Source organism: Mus caroli, chromosome 4, assembly GCF_900094665.2.
Source record: "Mus caroli chromosome 4, CAROLI_EIJ_v1.1, whole genome shotgun sequence".
NCBI classification, from domain to species: domain Eukaryota; kingdom Metazoa; phylum Chordata; class Mammalia; order Rodentia; family Muridae; genus Mus; species Mus caroli.
Genome location: NC_034573.1, coordinates 4,708,377 through 4,730,425, shown reverse-complemented (window position 1 = coordinate 4,730,425; position 22,049 = coordinate 4,708,377). Strand labels below are relative to the sequence as shown.

General features: G+C 40.8%; 1 protein-coding gene across 1 annotated transcript in view; it reads right to left on the bottom strand.

The window, feature by feature from the left end:
* The window catches only part of Rab2a (RAB2A, member RAS oncogene family), a 73,451-nt gene extending 51,967 nt beyond the window's left edge, over nt 1–21,484 (bottom strand). The window contains exon 1 of the mRNA XM_021160387.2: nt 21,195–21,484. Coding sequence (XP_021016046.1) covers nt 21,195–21,240 — 46 coding nt within the window. The 5' untranslated portion in view covers nt 21,241–21,484. The remainder of the gene's footprint in view (nt 1–21,194) is intronic.
* Between the last annotated feature and the right edge of the window lie 565 nt (nt 21,485–22,049).

Below are 22,049 nucleotides of genomic sequence, written 5' to 3'. Positions count from 1 at the left end.
CAAGGAGAGAAACTACACCCTAGAAAAAGCAAGAAAGTAATCTTCTTCCAACAAACCCAACAGAAGATAACCACACAAACATAGAAATAACATCAACAGTAACAGGGAGCAAGAATCACTATTCCTTAATGTCTCAACATCAATGGACTCAATCCCCCAATAAAAAGACATAGACTCACAGACTGGATATGTAAACAGGACCCAGCATTGTGCTACATACAGAAAATGCACCTCAGTGTCAAAAACAAACACTACCTCTGAGTAAGGGTCTGGAAAACAATTTTCCAAGCAAATGGTCCCAAGAAACAAGCGGGATTAGCCATTCTAATATTGGATAAAATGGACTTTCAGCCAAAAGTCATCAAGAAAGATAAGGAAGGACACTTCATGCTCATCAAAGGAAAAAAAATCTACTAAGAACTATCAATTCTGAACATCTATGCTCCAAATGCAAGGACACCCAGAATTATCAACTGTGGAATACCGAATGGCTGAGAAGCACCTAAAGAAATGTTCAACATCCTTAGTCATCAGGGAAATGCAAATCAAAACAACCCTGAGATTCCACCTCACACCAGTCAGAATGGCTAAGATCAAAAACTCTGGTGACAGCAGATGCTGGCGAGGATGTAGAGGAAGAGGAACACTCCTCCATTGTTGGTGGGATTGCAAGCTTGTACAACCACTCTGGAAATCAGTCTGGNGGTTCCTCAGAAAATTGGACNTAGTACTACNNGAGGANCNNGCAATACCNCTCCTGGGCATATATCCAGAAGATGTNCCAACCGGTAAGAAGGACACATGCTCCACTATGTTCATAGCAGCCTTATTTATAATAGCCAGAAGCTGGAAAGAACCCAGATATCCCTCAACAGAGGAGTGGATACAGAAAATATAGTACATTTACACAATGGAATACTACTCAGCCATTAAAAACAAAGAATTCATGAAATTCTTAGGCAAATGGATGGAACTAGAAAATATCATCCCGAGTGAGGTAACCCAATCACAAAAGAACACACATGATATGCACTCACTGATAAGTGGATAGTAGCCCAGAAACTTAAGACTACCCAAGATACAATTTACAAACCACATGAAGCTCAAGAAGAAGGAAGACCAAAGTGTGGATACTTTGGTCCTTCTTAGAAGGGGGAACAAAATACCTATGGGAGGAGTTATAGAGACAAAGTGTGGAGCAGAGACTGAAGGAAAGGCCATCAGTCATCAAACCCAGACACTATTGTGGATACCAACAAGTGCTTGCTGACAGGAGCCTGATATAGCTGTTTCCTGAGTGGCTGTACCAGTGCCTGACAAATATAGAGGTGGATGCTCTCCGCTAACCACTGGACTGAGTACAAGGTCTCCAATGGAGGAACTAAAGAAAGGACCCAAGGAGCTAAAGGGGTTTGCAGCCCCATAGAAGGAACAACAATATGAAACAACTAGTACCCCCAGAGCTCCCAGGGACTAAACCACCAACTAAAGAGCACACGTGGAGGGACCCATGATGGCCTTGTTGGTCATCAATGGGAGGAGAAGCCCTTGGTCCTGTGAAAGCTCGATGCCCCAGTGTAGGGGAATGCCAGGGCCAGGAAGCAGGAGTGGGTGGGTTAGTAAGCAAGGGGAGGGGAGGAGAAATCAGGAAAGGGGATAATATTTCAAATGTAAATAAAGAAGATATCTAAGAAAAAAAAAGAAAAAAATTAAAAGAAAATCCTATTAGGGCTATGATTTGCGTGGTTCAATAGTAAAGCATTGCCTAACATGCTCAATGCCCTGGATCTGGTACCTAATAATACTAACATACACACTCATGCATGCATGTACTTATGCACAAGGAAGGAAGGAAGGAAGGAAGGAAGGAAGGAAGGAAACTAAATAGATAAAAACTTTTCCTCTCTAAAAGGAATATCACAGGTTCAAATAAAATTTAAAAGTATACTGAAAATTCAAAAATTCAATACAAGTATTAAAGATTCTTCAAGATGAATATAGAAATAGAAAATTAAAAAAATTCTACCCAAATTTATTTGGCCCAGTCAAAAGTTTTAAAGGTCTATTTTAAGAATATCTTTTTAAAAACTGTTTATGTTGGTGTCTAAAAACTAGCTTTTCAAAACCTATCAGCTTCTGGCTAAGGAAAGTGACTTCAGGACTGTTTGCATGCTGTTGGCAGGCTCCAATACAGTTCCCTTCCAGAAGAGCAATCCTCATTGTTTTTAAAATTTAATTTGATTCAATGTTTTACTTATTCACTTTACATCCCGTTCACTGCCCCCTCCTGGTCACCCCCTCACACCATCCTCTCCCCACTCCCCCAAGCCCAGGTACTTCAAGTCTGTGTGACTAGGCACTTCCTTCTCCACTGAGGCCAGACAAGGCAGCACAGCTAGAAGCACATATCCTACATAGAGGCAACAGCTTTTCAGACAGCCCCTATTCCAGTTGTTCTCAACCTACATGAAGACCAAGCTGCACATCTGCGACATATGTGTGGGGAGGCCTAGGTCTGGCCCGTGTATGTTCTTTGGTTGGTGGCTCAGACTCTGAGAGCTCCAATTGTTTTTTAAATTTAACTTTATTATTGATTTTTTTTTGTATGTGTGTGTCTTTCCATTGTCCTATCTGCACACTACTCTGGTAGCTGATGACAGCATGCTGAGCAGATATGGTTTGAAGACACATGACAACGTTCCAACCCATAATCTCACCTGGAAAAAGGGCACTGCAGATGTGTCTAAGAATTTCAAGATAAACTAATCTGGAACTGAGATGTGGACTAAATCTAAAGGCAGGTGACCTCCTAAAGAAAGGAAAATGTGAGCTGTAGATACATAGTGGAGTATTAGTAAAGATTAAGGCGAGGAAGAGAACAGAACTGGAGAGGGTCATGTTAGACAAAAGAAATCCAACTCGGGAAGACAGGCTTTACTTCTTTTCAGGTATGTCCTATCAGGGGGCAAAAAGGAAAAACAAAGGAAAAAAAAAGAAAAGGGTTATTAGAGAAGAGGAAGAAAGACAAGGAAAATAAGGTAATGGAGGGTGAATATGATCAATGTGTGTTTTGTACATGCACGAAAATGCAACAAATCTGCTATTATATACATTTCTCTGTGTTAATAAAAGGGACAAAGCCAGCACTAGAGGCAGAGGCCAAGGATCATGAGTTTAAGTTCATTCTTGGCTACAGAGTTTGAGGCCAGCCTGTGCTGTAAGAGGCCTTATCTTAACAAACCCCCAAACTACACAAAACCACAAAGGACAAACAAGAATGAAACAAGGTTAAAGAAACAAAGACATAGGGCAGAAAGCCAGGAAGACAGCCATACTGCTATAAACAAAATAAAAAAGCCAACCAAGAGGGCTAAAGAGATGGCTCAGTGGTTAAGAGCACAGACTGCTCTTCCATAGGACCTGAGTTCAATTCCCAGCAACCACAAGGTAGCTCAAAACCATCTGTAATGGAATCTGATGCCTTCTCTTGTTGTGTCTGAAGAGAGCAATGGTGTACTCATATATGTAAAATAAACAAATCTTTTTAAAAAATTTTAAAAAACCAACAACTAAACACCCTGAAAATACCCCCTCCAAAAGATGAAAACTATTTACTGAATGCTCACCTGCTATGTTCTAGGTACTACTACTTGGTCACAGAAATAAAGAAATTAATGCCATTAATGCCACATTACCAAAGAAAATGTAGTTTGAACAATGTAAGTCACTAAGAAATGTAAAGCATGAAAACCAAGTACACTGACAAAGTTGAAAGACTGCTAAAAAATCAATAAAAACCTGTGCTGGTGATGCCTGTAATCCCAGCGCATGGGAGGCTCAAGCAGGAGAATTGCTGTGAGTTTGAAGCCAGCCTGTGTTGCACAGTCTTAGGCAAATCTGGGCTTTACAGCCAAGTTCCTATATCTCAAAAATTCTGTTTTTTGGAGGGTGGGGATATAAGATGTCATAAAGAACTCAGCCCTGCCATGCAAACCATCTACCTTCTGTAAGGATGACAGAACATGGGAATACTTCTAGGATGCAATCAAGGAAGAGAAATGAGGAAAGCAAGGAGCTTCAAATGAATGTCTATGTGCCCCTCTGCCAATATCACTTACACAGTTTATCTTTGTACATTAAAACTATTTTTACGGCCGGGCGTGGTGGCGCATGCCTTTAATCCCAGCACCCAAGAGGCAGAGGCAGGCAGATTTCTGAGTTCGAGGCCAGCCTGGTCTACAAAGTGAGTTCCAGGACAGCCAGGGGTATACAGAGAAACCGTGTCTCAAAAAAACAAACAAACAAAAAAAAATTATTTTTACTTTTGAAATAGGATTTTACTCGATGGGCCATGTTTAGTCCCAAATTGTAATCTCCTGCCTCAGATTTTCATTACTGCAGTTAGTGTGTGTGTGTGTGGTGTGTGTATGTCTCACCTTAACTTGTCCTTAAGTCTTCAGTACCATATGTTCTATGACAATATCCATAAAATGAGTAACACTCTAATTTTTAAAATATGGACACTTTCTGGTTAAGTGGTTCATTATTTGGCTTCTGGGGAGAACACAATATCCTCTACATTCGAGGCTGGGGAGGAACCCTGACCTATACACTATGCACCTAGCAGTGTTGGCTACGGGTCCACAATGAACAGACAGTAGAGAGCGCTGTAGCTTATTCCTGCTCTTTGTCCCCAGTGCTGGGGCATACCTTTTTGCCTATAGTTCCTCAACATCCCCATTTTCTTTTTCTCAGTCTTTGACTTAGGGATACCCATTCAGACATCTTGAAGCATTTGTTAACATGTTTCTTTGGGCTCCCAGGCCACAATGAGCTTCTGGGCCATGGTAGATGGAATTTTCACCTGTTCTTGCCCTTGATCAGACGGACAGTTTTGGGGATACTGTTCAGCTGCTCTGTAGTGCATTTCGTGATGGAATTTCATTTTGTCATGACTAGGTTTGGGTCATGAGGGTTTGAGAGGAAGTCCACAGAGAAGATTCTTATTTTTAACCATCAGAAAAGTAACTGTTCATCTTGGTTGACGCAATCTGTCAAGTTTCTCCACTGCACCCACTCCATACTGCACTCACTACGACGCCACCATGTGGGCGCATGCACTTCAGGGGCTCTATACTTCTGCTAGATGACACCATTTTCACCTCCACAGCCAATTTTCAGACCTTTTATATTTTTGTAGTAGTATATATAACTTTCATTTAAAAGTAATGAGCCTGCATTTGAAGTGCCTATTCTTTAGAATTTTTTTTCACTTCCTGTAATGCCTTTTTCATTTTTACTATATTGCTTACACAAATAAGGTATTTTCTAACTCTTACAGTAATATTCCATTTTTCCCCCAATCTCTACTGCATACACCTGTGCCAGGAAGGTAGAAAGGGAAGGTTATTTTAACATCTGATACCCCTGTTATGCTATTACAAGTGGTCACTCACAAGCTGATGTTTCAGAAGACAGTCTATATTCAGTTCCTCATCAGAGACCTTGTCATAGCTGGCTCTGTTGAGACTCCTCCACCACCAACCCCGAGCTGAGTACTAAATGCAGCACCTAGTGCTTGCTAGCCAAGTAGTGTTCTGCTACTAAGAGAAGTCCCAGCTCTGTGGACTCGAACCCTGTAGAGCAGGGGTTTATCTAATTACTCAAAGTAGTGTCTATTCTTATTTTTTTTTAAGTATTAGGTGAGCCTTCTGTATTTCAATGTATCCCACCAACCAGCAAATGTTAGAGATGACTAATATTTATTGGACTAGATTTAAATTCTGTACAGCACTGACAAGAAATGCTGCTTTAGGTTTTCAAGCCCTGTTTACTCATATTACACTGTTCATACTACTGAACTAATGACATCTACTGAAGTGAAAGAGGAGGACAATGTGGAAGCATGCCGGTGCTTTTCCTTTTCCTAGAACCTAAAGACAAGTCTGACATTCTACCCATTCAGGCCTACTTTTCAACCATTTAGCAAACTGTACCTTCACTACCTGAGTGCACTCTAGCTTTCGCCCTCTGGTGCAGTTAGCATTTACTCTTTGGTCATTTGACAATTACTCTAGTAGTCAAGACTCAGAAAGCAGATGCTCAGTCAATGTTGAGTTAATGTCACATTTGCATAAAAGAACAGAGACTACTCACTTTTCTATGCATATGAGTAAACTGTAGCTGACTTTAGACACACCAGAAGGAGGCACTGGATTCCATTACAGATGGTTGTGAGCCACCATGTGGTCGCTGGGATTTGAACTCAGGACCTCTGGAAAAGCACTCAGTGCTCTTAACTGCCTAGCTATGTCTTCAGACTCTCAACTTTTTTTTTTTAAAGGGACATTTTTCAGACAGGAAAGTACTCTAGGGAATAAAGTGGGACTGTGCTACATGAGAATCTCATGTCTGCCATGATCTATCCTGAATTTTTTTAGATGTATTTATTTATTTATTTATTTATTATATGTGTGTACACTGTAACTGTCTTCATAGACTCCAGAAGAGGGCATCAGATTTTTGTTACGGATGGTTGTGAGCCACCATGTGGTCGCTGGGATTTGAACTCAACCTCTGAGCCATTTCACCAGCCCAGATCTATCCTGAATTTACCTGTGATTTTCTTTTGAAAAGGTCAACAGGAGGTAGTCAACTGATTCCCTGCTAGTGAGATCAGAGGATCTGCAGCAGGGCACAACTCAGCTTCCAGACAGCAGCAGCTGCCTCTGGAGTTTCTGCAGGATCCAACCCATCTAAGCCCCTCAGTAAACTGCTATGGGCTGACCTAAGCCTCACTCCCTACAATGACACGTAGGTCCCAGATCTGTTCCTTTATGCTCTGTCTAGCTGCAAAGGTAGAGGCCCTTCTCTCAATTTTTTCCCAGTTTTCTTTCTTTCTTTATTTTTATTTAGGCTGAGTCCAATGTATCTCAGGCTGGTCTCAAATTTGGTACGTAGCATCCTCAGCTGAGGATGACTTTAAACGTTTGATCTCCTACCTATCTCCTATGTGCTGAGATTGCAGTGTGCCGACACAATGCCTAGTCAGTTTTTATGTGATGCTGGGGATTATACCCAAGGCTCTACATACAAGGTAGCTTTGATAGAGCCACACCCTCAGTCCTTTTACCATGTTCCTTAAAAATTTTCTCTACCCCATAGGCAGTCTTCCCCCTTCTTGACTCTAATTTCATCACAGTTAAGGATTCTTGATTTTGTTCCTGCTTTGTTCAAATTTTCGGTGATTCCTGTCAGCCAGGTAAAATCTGACTCATAACTTGGCATGATTAAAAACATTCTTCAGTAAGACAAATTCAACTGGTGAAGTTGGAAGATCTAGAATATAGATTAAGTGTAGAAAAGCTTAGTTTACAAATACAAAGCTAGATATAATTTAATTCAAAATCAGAAAATAGGACTAAAAAGGAAGGCTCAGTGGTCAAGAGCACTCATTGCTTTTGCAGAGGACCCAGGTTCAGTTCCCAGCACACACACAGCAGCTCATAGCTGTAGGGCTCCAATACCTCTTCTGATCTTCACAGTCCCCTAGCATGGATATGGTATAGACATATACTCAGGCACACACACATCTGTATAATAAAAACTGTAAAAAAAGTATAATGAATAAAAAAATGGAAAACAAAAGAATTTAGTACTTTGCTTAGGGAGTAACTTATGTGTTAATCTAATAGCAAGTAAGGCAAATAAATATTTTCAAAATAATATAATAATATTTTCTTCTTCACATCTCATTCTACTTTCCCCACTGGTTTGCTTCAATCATAGAAAATGACGAGTGTTGGAGAAAAACCAGGACAAACATAATGACCAGGGAGTCCTCCAGGATAACTGTGGTGGTTTAAATATGAACGGCCCCCATACACTCATGTGTTTGAGTGCTTGGCCCATAGGGAATAGCACTATTAGGAGGTGTGGTCTTGGTTGGGGGAAGTGTGTCACTGCAGGAACAGGCTTTGAGGTCTCATATGCTCAAGCTACACCCAGTGTAGCACACAGTCCCCTTCTGCTGTCTGCAGATCAAGATATGGAACTCTTAGCTCCATTTCCAGTACCATGGCTGCCTGCACACTCTCATGATTCTTGCCATGATAATAATGGACTGAACCTTTGAAACTAAAAAGGCCAGTAAATATCTTCAACAAAATTATAGCAGGAAACTTCCCTAACCTAAAAAAAAGAGATGCCCCTGAACATATAAAAAGCCTACAGAACTCCAAATAGACTGGACCAGAAAAGAAATTCATCCTGTCACATAATAATCAAAACACCAAATGCACTAAACAAAGAAAGAATATTAAAAGCAATAAGGGGAAAAAGGTCAAGTAACATAGAAATAAAGGCAGACCTATCATAATTACATCATACTTCTAACCAGAGACTATGAAAGCTAGAAGATCCTGGGTACATGTCATGCAGACCCTAAGAGAACACAAATGCCAGTCCAGACTACTATACCCAGCAAAACTCTCAATTACCACAGATGGAGAAACCAACATATTCCATGACAAAATCAAATTTACATAATATCTCTCCATAAATCCAGCCCTACAAAGGATAATAGATGGAAAACACCAACACAAGGAGGGAAACTATACCCTAGAAAAAGCAAGAAAGTAATCTTTCAACAAACCCAAAAGCCACACAAACAAAATTCCACCTCAAACAACAAAAGTTAACAGGAAGTAATGGATTTTCTTTAATATCTCTTAACATCAATGGATTCAATTCCCCCCAAAAGACATAGACTAACAGACTGGATATGTAAGCAGGACCCAGCATTTTGCTGCATACAGGAAACACACCTCAGTGACAAAGGCAGACACTACCTCAAAGTAAAACGTTGGAAAACAATTTTCCAAGCAAATGGTCCCAAGAAACAAGCTGGAGTAGCCATTCAAATATTGAACAAAATCGACTTTGAACCAAAAGTTTCAAAAGAGATAAGCAAGGATACTTCATACTGATCAAAGGAAAAACCTACCAAGATGAAGTCTCAATTCTGAACATCTATGCTCCAAATGCAAGGGCATCCATATTTGTAAAAGAAAGTTTACTAAAGCTCAAAGCACACACTGTACCCCACACAATAATAGTGGGAGACTTCAATACACCACTCTCTGCAATGTACAGATCATAGAAACAGAAACTAAACAGAGACACAGTGAAAATAACAGAAGTTATGAACCAAATGGATCTAACAGATATTTATAGAACATTTCATCCTAAAGCAAAATAATATAATACCTTCTTCTCAACACCTCATGGTACCTTCTCCAAAACTGACCATATAATTGGTCACAAAACAGGCCTCAACAGAACAAGATTGAAATAATCCCATATACCCTATCAGATCACCACGAACTAAGGCTGGTCTTAAATACCAACAAAAACAATGGAAAGCACACATACACATGGAAGCTGAACAATGCTCTACTCAATGATAACTTGGCCAAGGAAGAAATAAAGAAATTAAAGGCTTTTTAGAATTTAATGAAAATGAAGACACATCATACCAAAACTTATGGGACACAATGAAAGCAGTGGTAAGAAGAAAACTCATAGCTCTAAATGCCCCAAAAAGAAACTGAAGAGAGCTTACACTAGCAGCTTGACAGCACATCTGAAAGCTCTAGAACAAAAATAAGCAAATACACCCAATGGGAGTAGACCACAGTAAATAGTTAAACTCGGGGCTGAAATCAACCAAATAGAAACAAGAAGAACTATACAAAGAATCAACAAAACTAGGAGCTGGTTCTTTTGGGAAAATCAACAAGATAGATAAACCCTAGGCCAGGCTAACCAGAGGACACAGAGACAGTATCCAAATTAATAAAATCAAGTAATGAAAAGAGAGACATAACAACAAAATATATCTTAAAATAATTATTCCGTTTCTTTAATATTAACAGCTGGAAATATTAAAATCATGTTCTATGGAGAGAAAAAAAAATCAATCATGAGAAATCTAAATAGCTTTTCTTTTGTTTACCTGAAACATAGCTGGGCAGCAAAGTGGCACATACCTGTGAGCCCAGTACCTGGAGGACAAGGTGGTAAAATTGCAAGTTTGAAGTCTGCCAGGTTACACAGTAAAACCTCGTCTCAAAAAATAATATGGAAAAAAAGTAAGGCCAACTGTATTCTATTAGACCTATTAAATAAAAGCTTCCAGAGTTGGGGAATAAAGCAAAAGAAACAACACAAAAGTAGACTTGGTGCTGCATTCCTGCAACTTTAGAATACAAGGGACTGGGGTAGAAGGATCATTGAGGGCTCATGGTCAGCCTGGACTACACAATAAGACAGTGTCTCAAAATTAAGTAGCTTAAAAAAAAGAAAACATTCTTTCATGATTCTATGGAAAGAAGTAGGTACATATATTATTACTATGGAATAAAATCTATTGTACATGACCTATAAGAAGTATGTTAAGATATAAATGGTTTGTGCAAAATTAGAAACTGTAAGCAAAATAAACTATTTCATGTACTAAAAAAGTAACAGTAACAAAAACAAATTGCTAAATTAGGAAAATACAGACTAGTTAATTAGTCCACATAACTATTGCTAAAGTTAGCTTGTTAAATTTAAGTCCATGACATATACAGGAAGTTCAGATTAAACACACTCACACTTATGAAGATCTCTGGCAACATCTATAAAAATTAAATGCAAACAGAAGCTGATCCAGAAATCTGACTTCTGACACAAATGTACAAGCTACCAATACTAACACTGAAGACAAAGGGTAAAGTGGCTGGATGTGCTGACACATCTTTAACCCAGTGCTCTGGGGGCTGAGTATTTCTGATCTCCTTGGAAGCAAAAATGGAAAACTGATAAGACTGGCCAATCAGATACTGCTGCTCAGAACTTGGAATCTTGAGAGGGTGCTACAATACCAACGGTCATTGGGAGAACAGTCCACAGTTGCCACAACACAGATGAAAGAGCCCAACAGAGTCACTGGCATGAATGTACCATCTTCTTAAGCAGGCTGTATGATACCATGAATCTGGCTGTGTCCTATTTTTCTCCATCATGCCTATTTTGAAACTTGATTCTACTATCTTCCTCCAAATTCTGTGAACTAGCCAAGGTTTTTGCTAAAATCTTGTTTAAGTAGTGCTGGTTTCTATTAGACAACACAGAAGTAGACTAAGAAGATCAGAAACAGATTTAATTATGATTTAACTATGCAGAAATTCTTAAAAACTTAGACTTATACATGATATTACAAAAGACACCTTAAAAAGTATAATAGTAATTACTGCACAATTCCATTGGTAAAATTAGGATACAAGGATCAGACATAGAATTATTTGTTTTAATTTATAACTGACAAGTCATTCTGTTATGCTACTGACTGAAGTGAAGTTTACAGAAGTGATTAGGGCTATGCACACTTTTACTTCCCCCTTTGAAACTGGGTTTTTTATTTTATCCAAACAGATGTGATAGCTCTACCAACAGATTCATTTTTACAAAACAGGTCTGTAGAACTACAAACTTTCTTTCAAAAAGGGGTTCAAAACTGAGAGAAATTCTTCATGTGGTGTCTTATGGTTTCTAATTGCTCTAATAAAGCCATGAACAAAAGCAACTAGAGGAGGAAAGGGTTTATTCCATGTTCTAGATTGTAGCCACCCAATCTTATTTAAAGTGTTGCCACTTTATCCAGGGAAGTAAGGACAGGGACAAGGTAGGAACCCGGAGACAGGAACCTATGCAGAGGCCATGGAGGAATGGAATGCTCTTGCTAAAAGGCTTTGCTCCCTCATGGCTTGCTTTGCCTGCTTTCTTCTAGTACCCAGCACCACCAGCCTAGAAGTGGTACCACATAAAATGGGCTGGGTTCTCCCACATCAATCACTAAGAAAATGCACTAAAAACTTCCCTATAAACCAATCTTATGGAGACTTGTTCTTCAATTGGAAGTCCTGTTTCCCAAATGATTTTAGCTTGTGTTGATATAAAAGTAGCCAGCACATCATAAAAGTAAGCACAGAGGAAGTCCAGGTAGAGGGTGACTACTGCCCAACCATTGGTTTCTGAAGACAGGTAAAAACTGGAATGTCTTTCTCTGATAGTCTTGCCAATCTTGGGTAGTTCAGGAAGACATCTTGAGATAGAAAAGAACCTTTTCAAGTTTATTAAATACAAAGGGCATCAAGATCAAAATAGCTACTATTTTGTAATCATCTTGTTTTCAACTCAAGGAGTTAGATTAAAATCAGCAAACTAGTCTCTTTAAATAGGCAAAACCTACCCCACTAGTTTAATTTTAGGAAGCTCAATGAAGGGAACAATTAACTTTAAGTACTATTATTAGTAAGCCACTTTGTGGTTAATAAAGCACCTGTGCATAGTTTTATATCAAGCTCAAAAAACAAAAACCCAGTAAAGTATGTAAATTTGGTATTCTATAAGATGCAGAGACCTGAGCTTAACCAAGGTCATACAGTGGAGACACCACACCAATCAGAATCTTCTAACTATAACACTGACTCTTGGAAAGTATCCAAGAGTGGTGTAGGCCAAAATAACCAGAGAGACTTGTGATACCATTTGACTTCTAGGTGCTTAGCAGTTATTGCTAAAAATGGACAAATACCTGTCTTCAATAAAGTTTATTTCATTAATAGTAGTTAATTCATTTTGAGATAAAGTCAAGACTTGATATAGTCAAGCTTGCCTGGAACTTACTGTATACCCTAAACTGGCTTCTAACTCAGAATCAGCTTCTGAGATGCTGGAATTACAGGCAGATGTCAGCATACCAAGCATGAACATCCTACTTACACTAACATACGAGCAGTAAATAAATAAGAGACACTTAACTGACACTTGAATTCAAACATTGTTATGAAGTTAGAGAAAAGAAATGGGGCTTGAACAGGCACTTGGCAGACATTATATCAATTTTACGAACAGAAAACTCAGAAATTTATATTTTCATCCCACAGAACAATGGTCTTTATAACGTTCTATAATGTCCGGGTGACATAACATATCTTGGGAAATGTGATATTCATATTATTGTTTTCTGTGTGATATGTGCTATAAAAGCCATATCTTTGTCATCTATGTCTTGATCCTTGTCTATCTAACAGTGGTACTTAATAGCAGAAATGAATTCAAATTCTTCAATGATTACATACAAAACATTTCATTTTTCAAATTATAGACTCAAAATAAAATTTTAAATATTGTAATGGATTACATAAAAAATTATAGGAATCCATACCTTATGAAAATGTAGAGAAAAACTGACTATGAAGTAGTCAGTCCCAACTGGTACATCTACAACATAATCCCACACCTGAGGCTCAGGGACATCACAGAAGGGAGCAGAAAGACTGGCAAAGCTAGAGGGCCAAGAACTAAATTTCCTGGTATGGTGATATGTGTAAGGTGGGGTGGGGTGGGGGAGAGATAGACAGCAGAGACAAAGGATGCCTGCAACTTTCTGGCTAACCAGCCTAGCCAATCTGGTGAACTCCAGCTTTATCAAAAGATCCCGTGTCAAAAGACAAAAACACTCTCTCTCAAGAAAAACCTAGGTGGAGAGAGATGAAGACATCCACTGTTAACTTCTGACTTCCACATGGCATATGCCCACAAATCTACACACATGTACCCATACAGATAAATGCACACATACATTGAAAAAAATCACTAGTGGAGTTGAGATGGATGGATGGACTGATGGAGAGACTGATGGATGGACAAAAAGACTGTAAATCATCTTAATATGAGGAAACTTATATAAACCATTTAGATACAAAAAAAGGAAAAAAAAATGCTAAGTACAAGAAAACACAAGACAGGCTAGGAACACTAAAGACAAGCCATAGCAAACTATTTAAAAGTACCACATGGTCACAAAGAAGGTAAGCAGAAAATGTCCGGGAGCTGGAGAAGGAAATCAATATATTATATTAGGACACATAGAAGGCAAAAAATAAATTTGTTTGTTTTTTAATCTGGACAGTAGGCAGCATGGTCAAGTCTGGGTTAGTTTTTAAAACCAGTGTGAGATAATTATAGAAACATTCAAGCAAACAAGACAAATTCATAGTCACACACTGCGGTGGTCTGAGTGAGAACGGCACCCTAAGCTTCTATGTTCGAATACTTGGCACCCATTCGGTGGAACTGTGTGGGAAGATTTAGGACTTGTGGCCATGTTCTTGTTGGAAGAAGTGCATGGTGTGGGTTGGGGGGGTGGCCTATAGGCTCTGAGGTTACAAAAGAAAGGCATTCTCAGTGCTCTCTCCATCTCTGCCTTACAGTTGTGGATCAAAATGTAACTTCTCAGCTGCTCCTGTGAAGACGCCTTTGCTCTGTCATCATGAACTCTAACACTAACTCTTTTAGAATGTAAGCCCAATTAAACATTTTTTCTTCTTTTTAAAAAATTGGCTTTTCAAGACAAGATTTCTCTGTGTAGCCCTGGCTATCCTGGAAGTCTGTAGAGCAGGCTGGCCTTGACCTCACAGAGATTTGCCTGCCTTAGCCTCCCCAGCGCTAGGTTTAGAGGTGTGCACCATCACTTCTGGTTTGTATGAGTGCAAGTACTATTTCTTTAAATAAGGGGACTAAAGGACTATGAAGCACCAAACAGCAACTCAAACCAAGAGATTAGCAAACCCACAAAAGACAATCTGATAAGGAGCTTAGGAAAAGCAAAGGAATCTTTACAATACAGGCGAAACTGCAGATTCTGGAGTCAGAAAGGCCAGAGTCTAAAATCCAACTTAGTTATGAGCAGTGTTGTACTATGACAGCTTCCTAACCCCCAACTAAAAACAGAGTCTATCCATGGGAACTAATGTTCCGATACAATGAGTTACAACATCAGAGAGACTGCCCTATACAACCAGTTACAGCAGCTAGATGTGGTGAAAAATGACTGTCAGTCCAGCACTTGAGAGGCTGAAGAAGGCAGAACTGCTGCAAGCTCAAGACAAGCACTGAGTGCATGAGACCTAGAAAGTAACAACCAACCAACAAAAGCAAAGCAAAGCAAGCCTGGGAGAAGGAAAGGTTTGTTTGGTTATCCAGGTGGACCCAAGGTAATTACTCGATCTTTAAAAATGGAGATGCCTACATTAACCAGAGATGGGAGACACAAGAAGATTTAGATAGGCAGGTCATGGTCCAGGCATGGTGGTGCATAGCTTTAATCCCAGCAATCAGGAGTTGAGGTCTGTGAGCAATCTGTGAGTTTGAGGCCAGCCTGGTCTACAAAGCCAAGTTCCAGGACAGCCAGAGCTGTTACTTAGAGAAACTCTGTCTCAAAAAACAAATCCACAAGCAAAACCCAAAAAAACAACCTTCCCCAAACCAAACCAACAAACAAAAAAGACAGAACACAAGAAAAAATGTGGACAACTGTCTATTACTACCTTTGAAAAGAGGAAAACAAAACAAAACAAAACAGTGCATGCACTCTCTCTATAATATCAATATGGCTATGGAAATGGAAAGCTGGGAAAAGCCCTCAAATGACAGCAATCAAAGAAACAGGGATAGGAGCCCTGCAGCTACGGCTATTGGAACTAAGTTCTGTGGACAATCTGTATGAGAAAGGACTTTCCAGAACAGAACCCAGCCTTGCCAAAGGCTTGCCTTTACAAGCCAGACACATCATCCATCTGAACTGCTGAACGCTAAGATAAATTTGTTTTGTATGGGCTGCTAATTTTCTGGTAGCTTGTTACAGTAACAACAGAAAATTAATATAGCCTATATTCCCCACTTATACAAAACTCACCAATCGCTGTGCCCTTTCAATGTCTAGAAATGAGGAATTTGGCCAATGCCATGCTGCGTGCCTAGCAACACCTACATCTCACACATTTATCATTCATGAAAGCACTGTCTATGCCAGGCACCATCCTGCCTTCAAGGAGTTGGCTGCAGGAGCACAGCCATCAATATTCATCCTCTTTTTCTCTCCCAATTTGGTCACAAAGTCACTATGAGCTATACCTGAAGATGAGAGTATTTAAGATAACTGGGAGAAGCCTAACTTTATCTATCACCTAGCATGGTGATGCACCCCTTTAATTCCAACACTTGGGAAGCAGAGGCAGGTGATCTCTATGAGTTTCAGACCAGCTTGATCTATACAACAAGTTCCAGATTATCCAGGATGTATAGTGAGGTAACGGTAAGCCTGAAGGAGGTGGGAACAGATGCCAAATGGGAAGGAAGCAGGCCACTAGTGTCCAGCAGCCCAAGGACTTTGTTACACAAGTACTAAAAATAAGTCTTTCTAAACAACACAGCTTACCTTTCTTCATCTGTACAATGAAACCAATGAATATGTGGAAAGATTAAAAAAATAACAGACACAATGGTACAAGCCAGTAATCCCGAGTTCAGGAGACAGAGGCAGGAGGATCTGAAGTTGAAGTCAACTTATGTTACAAAAGGGAGACCTTAACTAAAAATAAAAAATAAAAAACTGGGCTGTACAAACTGGCGCATGCCTTGTAATCCCAGCACTTGAAAAGTCTAAGCAAGAAGATCATTTCAGCATTATCCTTTCCCACACGAAGAAACTGAGGCCTGCCCAGGCTACATAAAATCTGTTTATAAAAACAAACAATAAAACCAAAACAGGACACCCCCTCCCAAAAAACAGACAGACAAACAAAAAAATAAGAACTAGATAAATCTGCAACCCCAGCACTGAAACCCTGGAGCAGAAGAATCATTTCAGAAATTAGATTCTATCTCAATCAATCAATCAATCAATCAATCAGCAAGCAATCTCAATCACTCAATCAGCAAGCAAGCAAAAGTGAATAAGAGAATCCCCCAAACCAAAGGGGTAGACAACAGGGCACTGATAGTATGTAGAAACTATAAAAAGCCTTGAGAATTCTTTATGGCAATCTACCACCCAGACAGTGCTAAAAGCTGATGTGACAGAAAAGTCCATACAGACCAAGTCTAAGTATTCCTTAGCGAATACCTAAAAAAAAAAAAAAAGAAAGAAAAAAGAGAAAGAAAAAGAGAAAAATCTGCAAAGCAGCAAGTAAGAAAAGTGTCAAGTTTAAAACTTAGCATAAAGGACCACCACTGACCAAGAAGAGTCATGCTAAAGTACTACTCCTGCCAAGGTCTTAAGAATAAAAAGTCACCCTGGAACTAATAAAATATCATCTCAAGTGCTCTGAATAATAAATAAATAAATAAATAAACAAACAAACAAAAGCAAGTAAAAGAAGGTGATTACCTGGGTGTGGTAGCCCAGGGAATCCATCATCTTTTACTTATAAGAAAAGAACAGCTAAAATGTTGAGTATTTTAAAGCTTGTAAATAAGCAAAGTGGATGAAATCAAGTGGGAAAATTTAACAGGAAACTGGTAAGTTAGAGATGACATGTGGAGGATCTATGTGGCTCTGTCTTCTGCAGTACAGACACAGCCTCCCAGCCTGAGGCTGAGCAGCAAATGGAGGTGGCATGAGCTTTGCATGTGGTAGTAAGTAGCAGCCCAGGAGATTTACTCAAAAGAGTAATTATTGCTAATTGAAAACTTCCCCCAAATACTCCAAAACATGGAATACAGTTGACAGCGACTATGGAAACCTAGCTGGGCCATGCACACAGGTAGCAGCATGGACACTAATATTCCAGTATTAAAACATAAGAAAGAAAAGGGGGTGCAAGTATAACATATTCCTATAACTTGCTTTTTGCACCCCATTTGCATCTAAAGCATACCACTGCACCCCAGCAGCAGTCTGATTTCTATGAGCTTAACACTGCACACAACTCTGTGGAGTCATGGTGCCTTACTGCTAGGTGGCTCTTCCTCTTTGCAGGAAGGAAGACCTTCTCCATTTCCTTTCCTGTTCACTAAAGGTCACCACCCACCTCATTCCAGAAGGGCAACTCTGTCAGATCCCTAGGTGTTAATAGTTTCACATGTGAACCACTTGCACCAAATAATTCTCACCAAATAAATAAGACCTTGCATTTTGGGGTGCATGAGCTGTAATTTTGCTCTGCAATTAATTGTCTGACCTATGGTACAGCCATCAACCCTGATATCAAAGCAGGAGTGTGAAGACAAGTAAGGAACTCTGAGAAGGAGTTTCTCAGACTGGGAGCTTATTTATAAATGTATTAATATTTTGAGGCTTTTTTCTTCCCTACAAGATTCCTTACTTTGGTGCCTTGAGAGACGGTTCAGTGGTTAAGGGCACTCTTCTGGTCTCTGCAGACATCAGGCATGTACACGGTATAAACACACACACATACAATCATCATCACCATTATCACACATGCACACACATTATATGCAGGCCCTCATGCACACACATAAAAATTTTAAAATTTAAGACTTCATAATTTCAACAGTTCAAATAATGAAATCTTGGACAAAGAGGATTATTTGTGATTAGTTCTCAAACCTCTAACCTAGGTCACCTACTATGTGCTCATTATTTAATTTCAGCTCAAATGTCATCTCCCTAGTCAGAACCTCCCTTCAAGGCACACAAACTTTTTCACCCAACAGTGAGAAGAAAAGCCTTCCTAATAAGAAAGATCATTTAAAATGCTGGTGGAGTGAGAAGAAGAGTGGAGGAACAGAGAATGGGGAAGGGGGGCAAGACCACTATACTCCAACAGGGAAGGAAAGGCACTTTTACCACAATCTAGGCAAAAGAAAGAGGGGCATTTTAACTGTGAGTAAACACGATTGGCTTGTGAATGTGTGTATCTGATGAGGGACAGGAGGACTGATTATGAAGTTAAAAACTGACAGACATGCTAGGTTCCTGAAATAGGCTTTTTCTGTTAATAATTATGCGCTTATATTACTAGACTAGGCTTGTTCAAAGCAGAAACACTTTCCACTTTTTAAATCACATTATATCTGCTAATATACTCTCTATGAAATAAAATGATAGAACTTTTCAAGCAAAAGCACTAAGCAAAAAACTAGTAGATTTGGGGTTAAGATTTGAAGTTATTAATGTATGTAGTGGAAACGCAGTCCATTTGGCTCCTGATTAATTAACTCTATGAGATCTACCTTTGACTAAGTTCATCCTAAAGCACACAGAATACCTTTTCTACCCCCAAGAAGTACGTAAGCAAATGCAGATGCCTACACAAGTACCTATAACATAAGTCTGGAATAAACATCAGGAAAATTATATAAATTGAGAAATATAATCCAGAAAATAAGCAGTTACTTCTAACCAAGGTACCAGATGAATACTGGCATATATAAGAGGTCAAGATATGTTGATTCTGCAGGCATTATGGAAGGCCTGGGCAAGGCTTTAATTAAAAGACTAACAACATTTCTTAGGGAATGATAATGGCAGAAGGCAGGCCAAACAGAGGGAGGAGGAGGGACCAAGGAAGCCTCAGAAGCCAGCTATTGGGCCTCACAGGCAACAGCAAGGTGATGCGGTAGGAAAGAATGCTACAAGAGCAGGAGGTACTTTAGTTCCCTGAGGACCAAACTAAAGCAAGAGCTTGACAGAGTAGTTCAGATTAAACTGAGGTTAAACTATGCTAGTTAAACTGGAGTGTGGACCAAGTGCTAGCTACAGCCCAGTGCCAAGCAGTCAAAGGCCAGAACTAGGTCAGACCAGAATGCCAACAAAGGACTGTCTTCCCTTCAAACCACAGGGACTGTTTACGGATGGGGACCATTTCCTGAGAACAGAGCGTCAGCTAGTTAGTATTAGTCCTCCCAGTATTCCCTGCACATTACTAAATACTAATAAAAACAAGATACCCTGCAAATTCTCAATCTAAATTTTGCTGCTGCTGGGACAACCAAGTGGTCAGTTATTCCTGTTTCACAAACTCAGGCACACTGTAGTTAGTCTGACATCTCCAATTTTACTTTTTTTTTTTTATAACTCAGTGCTTTTATTTTAGATACCACTTTTCCAGTTTACAAAATATGGCTTTATCCAGTACCTTGCATAGAAAACCATCCGGTTTCCTTACACACACAAACACACACACGGCTGAAAAGCTGTATTAACTGCAGGAAGTTTGTGTTAGGTAGCAATCAACATACTTCCAGAATTACTTATAGAACCTGCTACATCATAGGGCAACCTCAAGATGCTTCTACATTTACAAAGTTGTGTAAGGGGTCCAGGTTGTGCAACACTCACCACTGAAATCAGACTCTAGTGTATTAATAGTTTTAACACCTAAACAAGCTTTACGTTTATTATTAGATTCGAAATATGGCCCAAATCGCAGGTATTCAAAGTATTTCATGAACTGCTTGCTTATTTGCTTCAGAAACTTATTAGAATGCTATTTTTAAGTGGGAACTTTTTCTTTCTTTCTTTCTTTCTTTCTTTCTTTCTTTCTTTTTTGCTACAAATGTACACGAGGTCACCTGAAAATTAGCAGTTGTGATCCTGGACTTGACAAAACCGAAAAAAAGAAAAAAATCAGTAGTAAGTCCGCATATTCACAGTATGCTCACACCCAGCCCACTGACCTGCCTTGCATTACTATCAAGTCAAATAATGCCAGCATACACGTGGCAAAAGTCGCCAGAGCTCAACGGTGCTTTAATGACCCCGAGAAGAATTGCCCTGCCATCGAGTCATGTGATCTCACTTATTCGGACTTGGAGATTGAGGATGTTTCCAAAAAAATTAGTTTTTTTTTCCTTTTTTAATTTTTTTTTTCCTCCCCAAAAGGCTGTCCCACTTCAGGGTGCGCCTTGCCAGGGCCTAGACGGAAGCGTGCAGGTCGGGGAGGTGGGACCAGGGAGAAAAATCGGGACCGGGGCCTGTCACGCTCCAATTCGCTCGGCTTCCCTCTCCCTCCCCGGGCCGCGGAGACAGTCGAGGCGGGGGCCCCGGGGGACAGCCGTGCTGCTGTCACACTCTCCGGGAAGTGGCAAACGGCTGCCGCGGGCCTGGCTGCAGCGGGCCCGGGCGGAGCAGGGAAGGAAGGCCCAGGCAGGCCGCGGCCGCTCGCAGCGCCCACGTCACCAGCGCCAGCACTGCGGAAATGGAGCGGCGGCCAGGGGACCGAGGGAGGATGGGAGGAAGGGAGGCGCCGCGCCCCCGACCCGCGCCGCCCGCCGCCACCGCCGCCGCCGTTTGCCCCGCCTGCCCGCCCTGGTCGCCCCCGGCCCGCCGCCGGCCTCACCTGTGTCGCCGATGATGATGTACTTGAAGAGATAGGCGTACGCCATGGCCGCGGCCGCTCCGTGCCAGGCTCACGGCTCCTCCTCCCGCTGTGCGCCTCCTCCGCGCCCTCACCGGCGCCGCTCGGCCGCGAACCCGGGCCCCGCCCGCCGTCGGCCGCCGTCAGAGCCAGCAGCAAAGGCCGAGGGGCAGCGGGACGAACTGACAGCGCCGAGCGCGGAGCACAGCGGCCCAGCCCTACGGAACAATAACAGCCGCGGCGCCTCCGCCCCGCCTCCGCGCCGACCCGGAAGTGCTGCCGCCGCCAGCGCCGCCCGAGGAGAGGGGAGGAGCCGCGGCCGCGCCCTCCGGTCGGAGTCCCGCCTACCCCGGAGCCCCGCCTACCAGGCCAGGGCTACGGGAGTCGCGAGGAGACGGAGCCCACTAGGTTCAGTCGCCGCCCTTTGTGTGTGTGTGTGTGTGTCCCTATAATGCTGTTATGTCGCTCTTAAAAAGATGTAAAAAAAAAAACCCAACTGTATAAGTATTGAAGTAAATATACATTTGCATGCTGTTTATCAGGCCAGGATTCTAAGTGCTATGTTGTGTATAGGTGTAATGTGTACAATATATGGCTTAATCATGTTTTGTGTATGTATTGTACGAAAAACTGAAATAAATGCAGAAGCAACATGAAAGGAAATACCTGGTATTACATGATGGAATTAGTAAAAAGCAGATGGGTGTGCATGCAGTTTGAAGGTACTTTTTGCCTTTGAATATATTCTGTATATATTGCCAGTGCTGCCAACTAGAGGCAAACCCAGTTCTTTAAAAGCCCAGGTTTTAAAGAAGGTGGAGGACAGAGTTAGTTTAC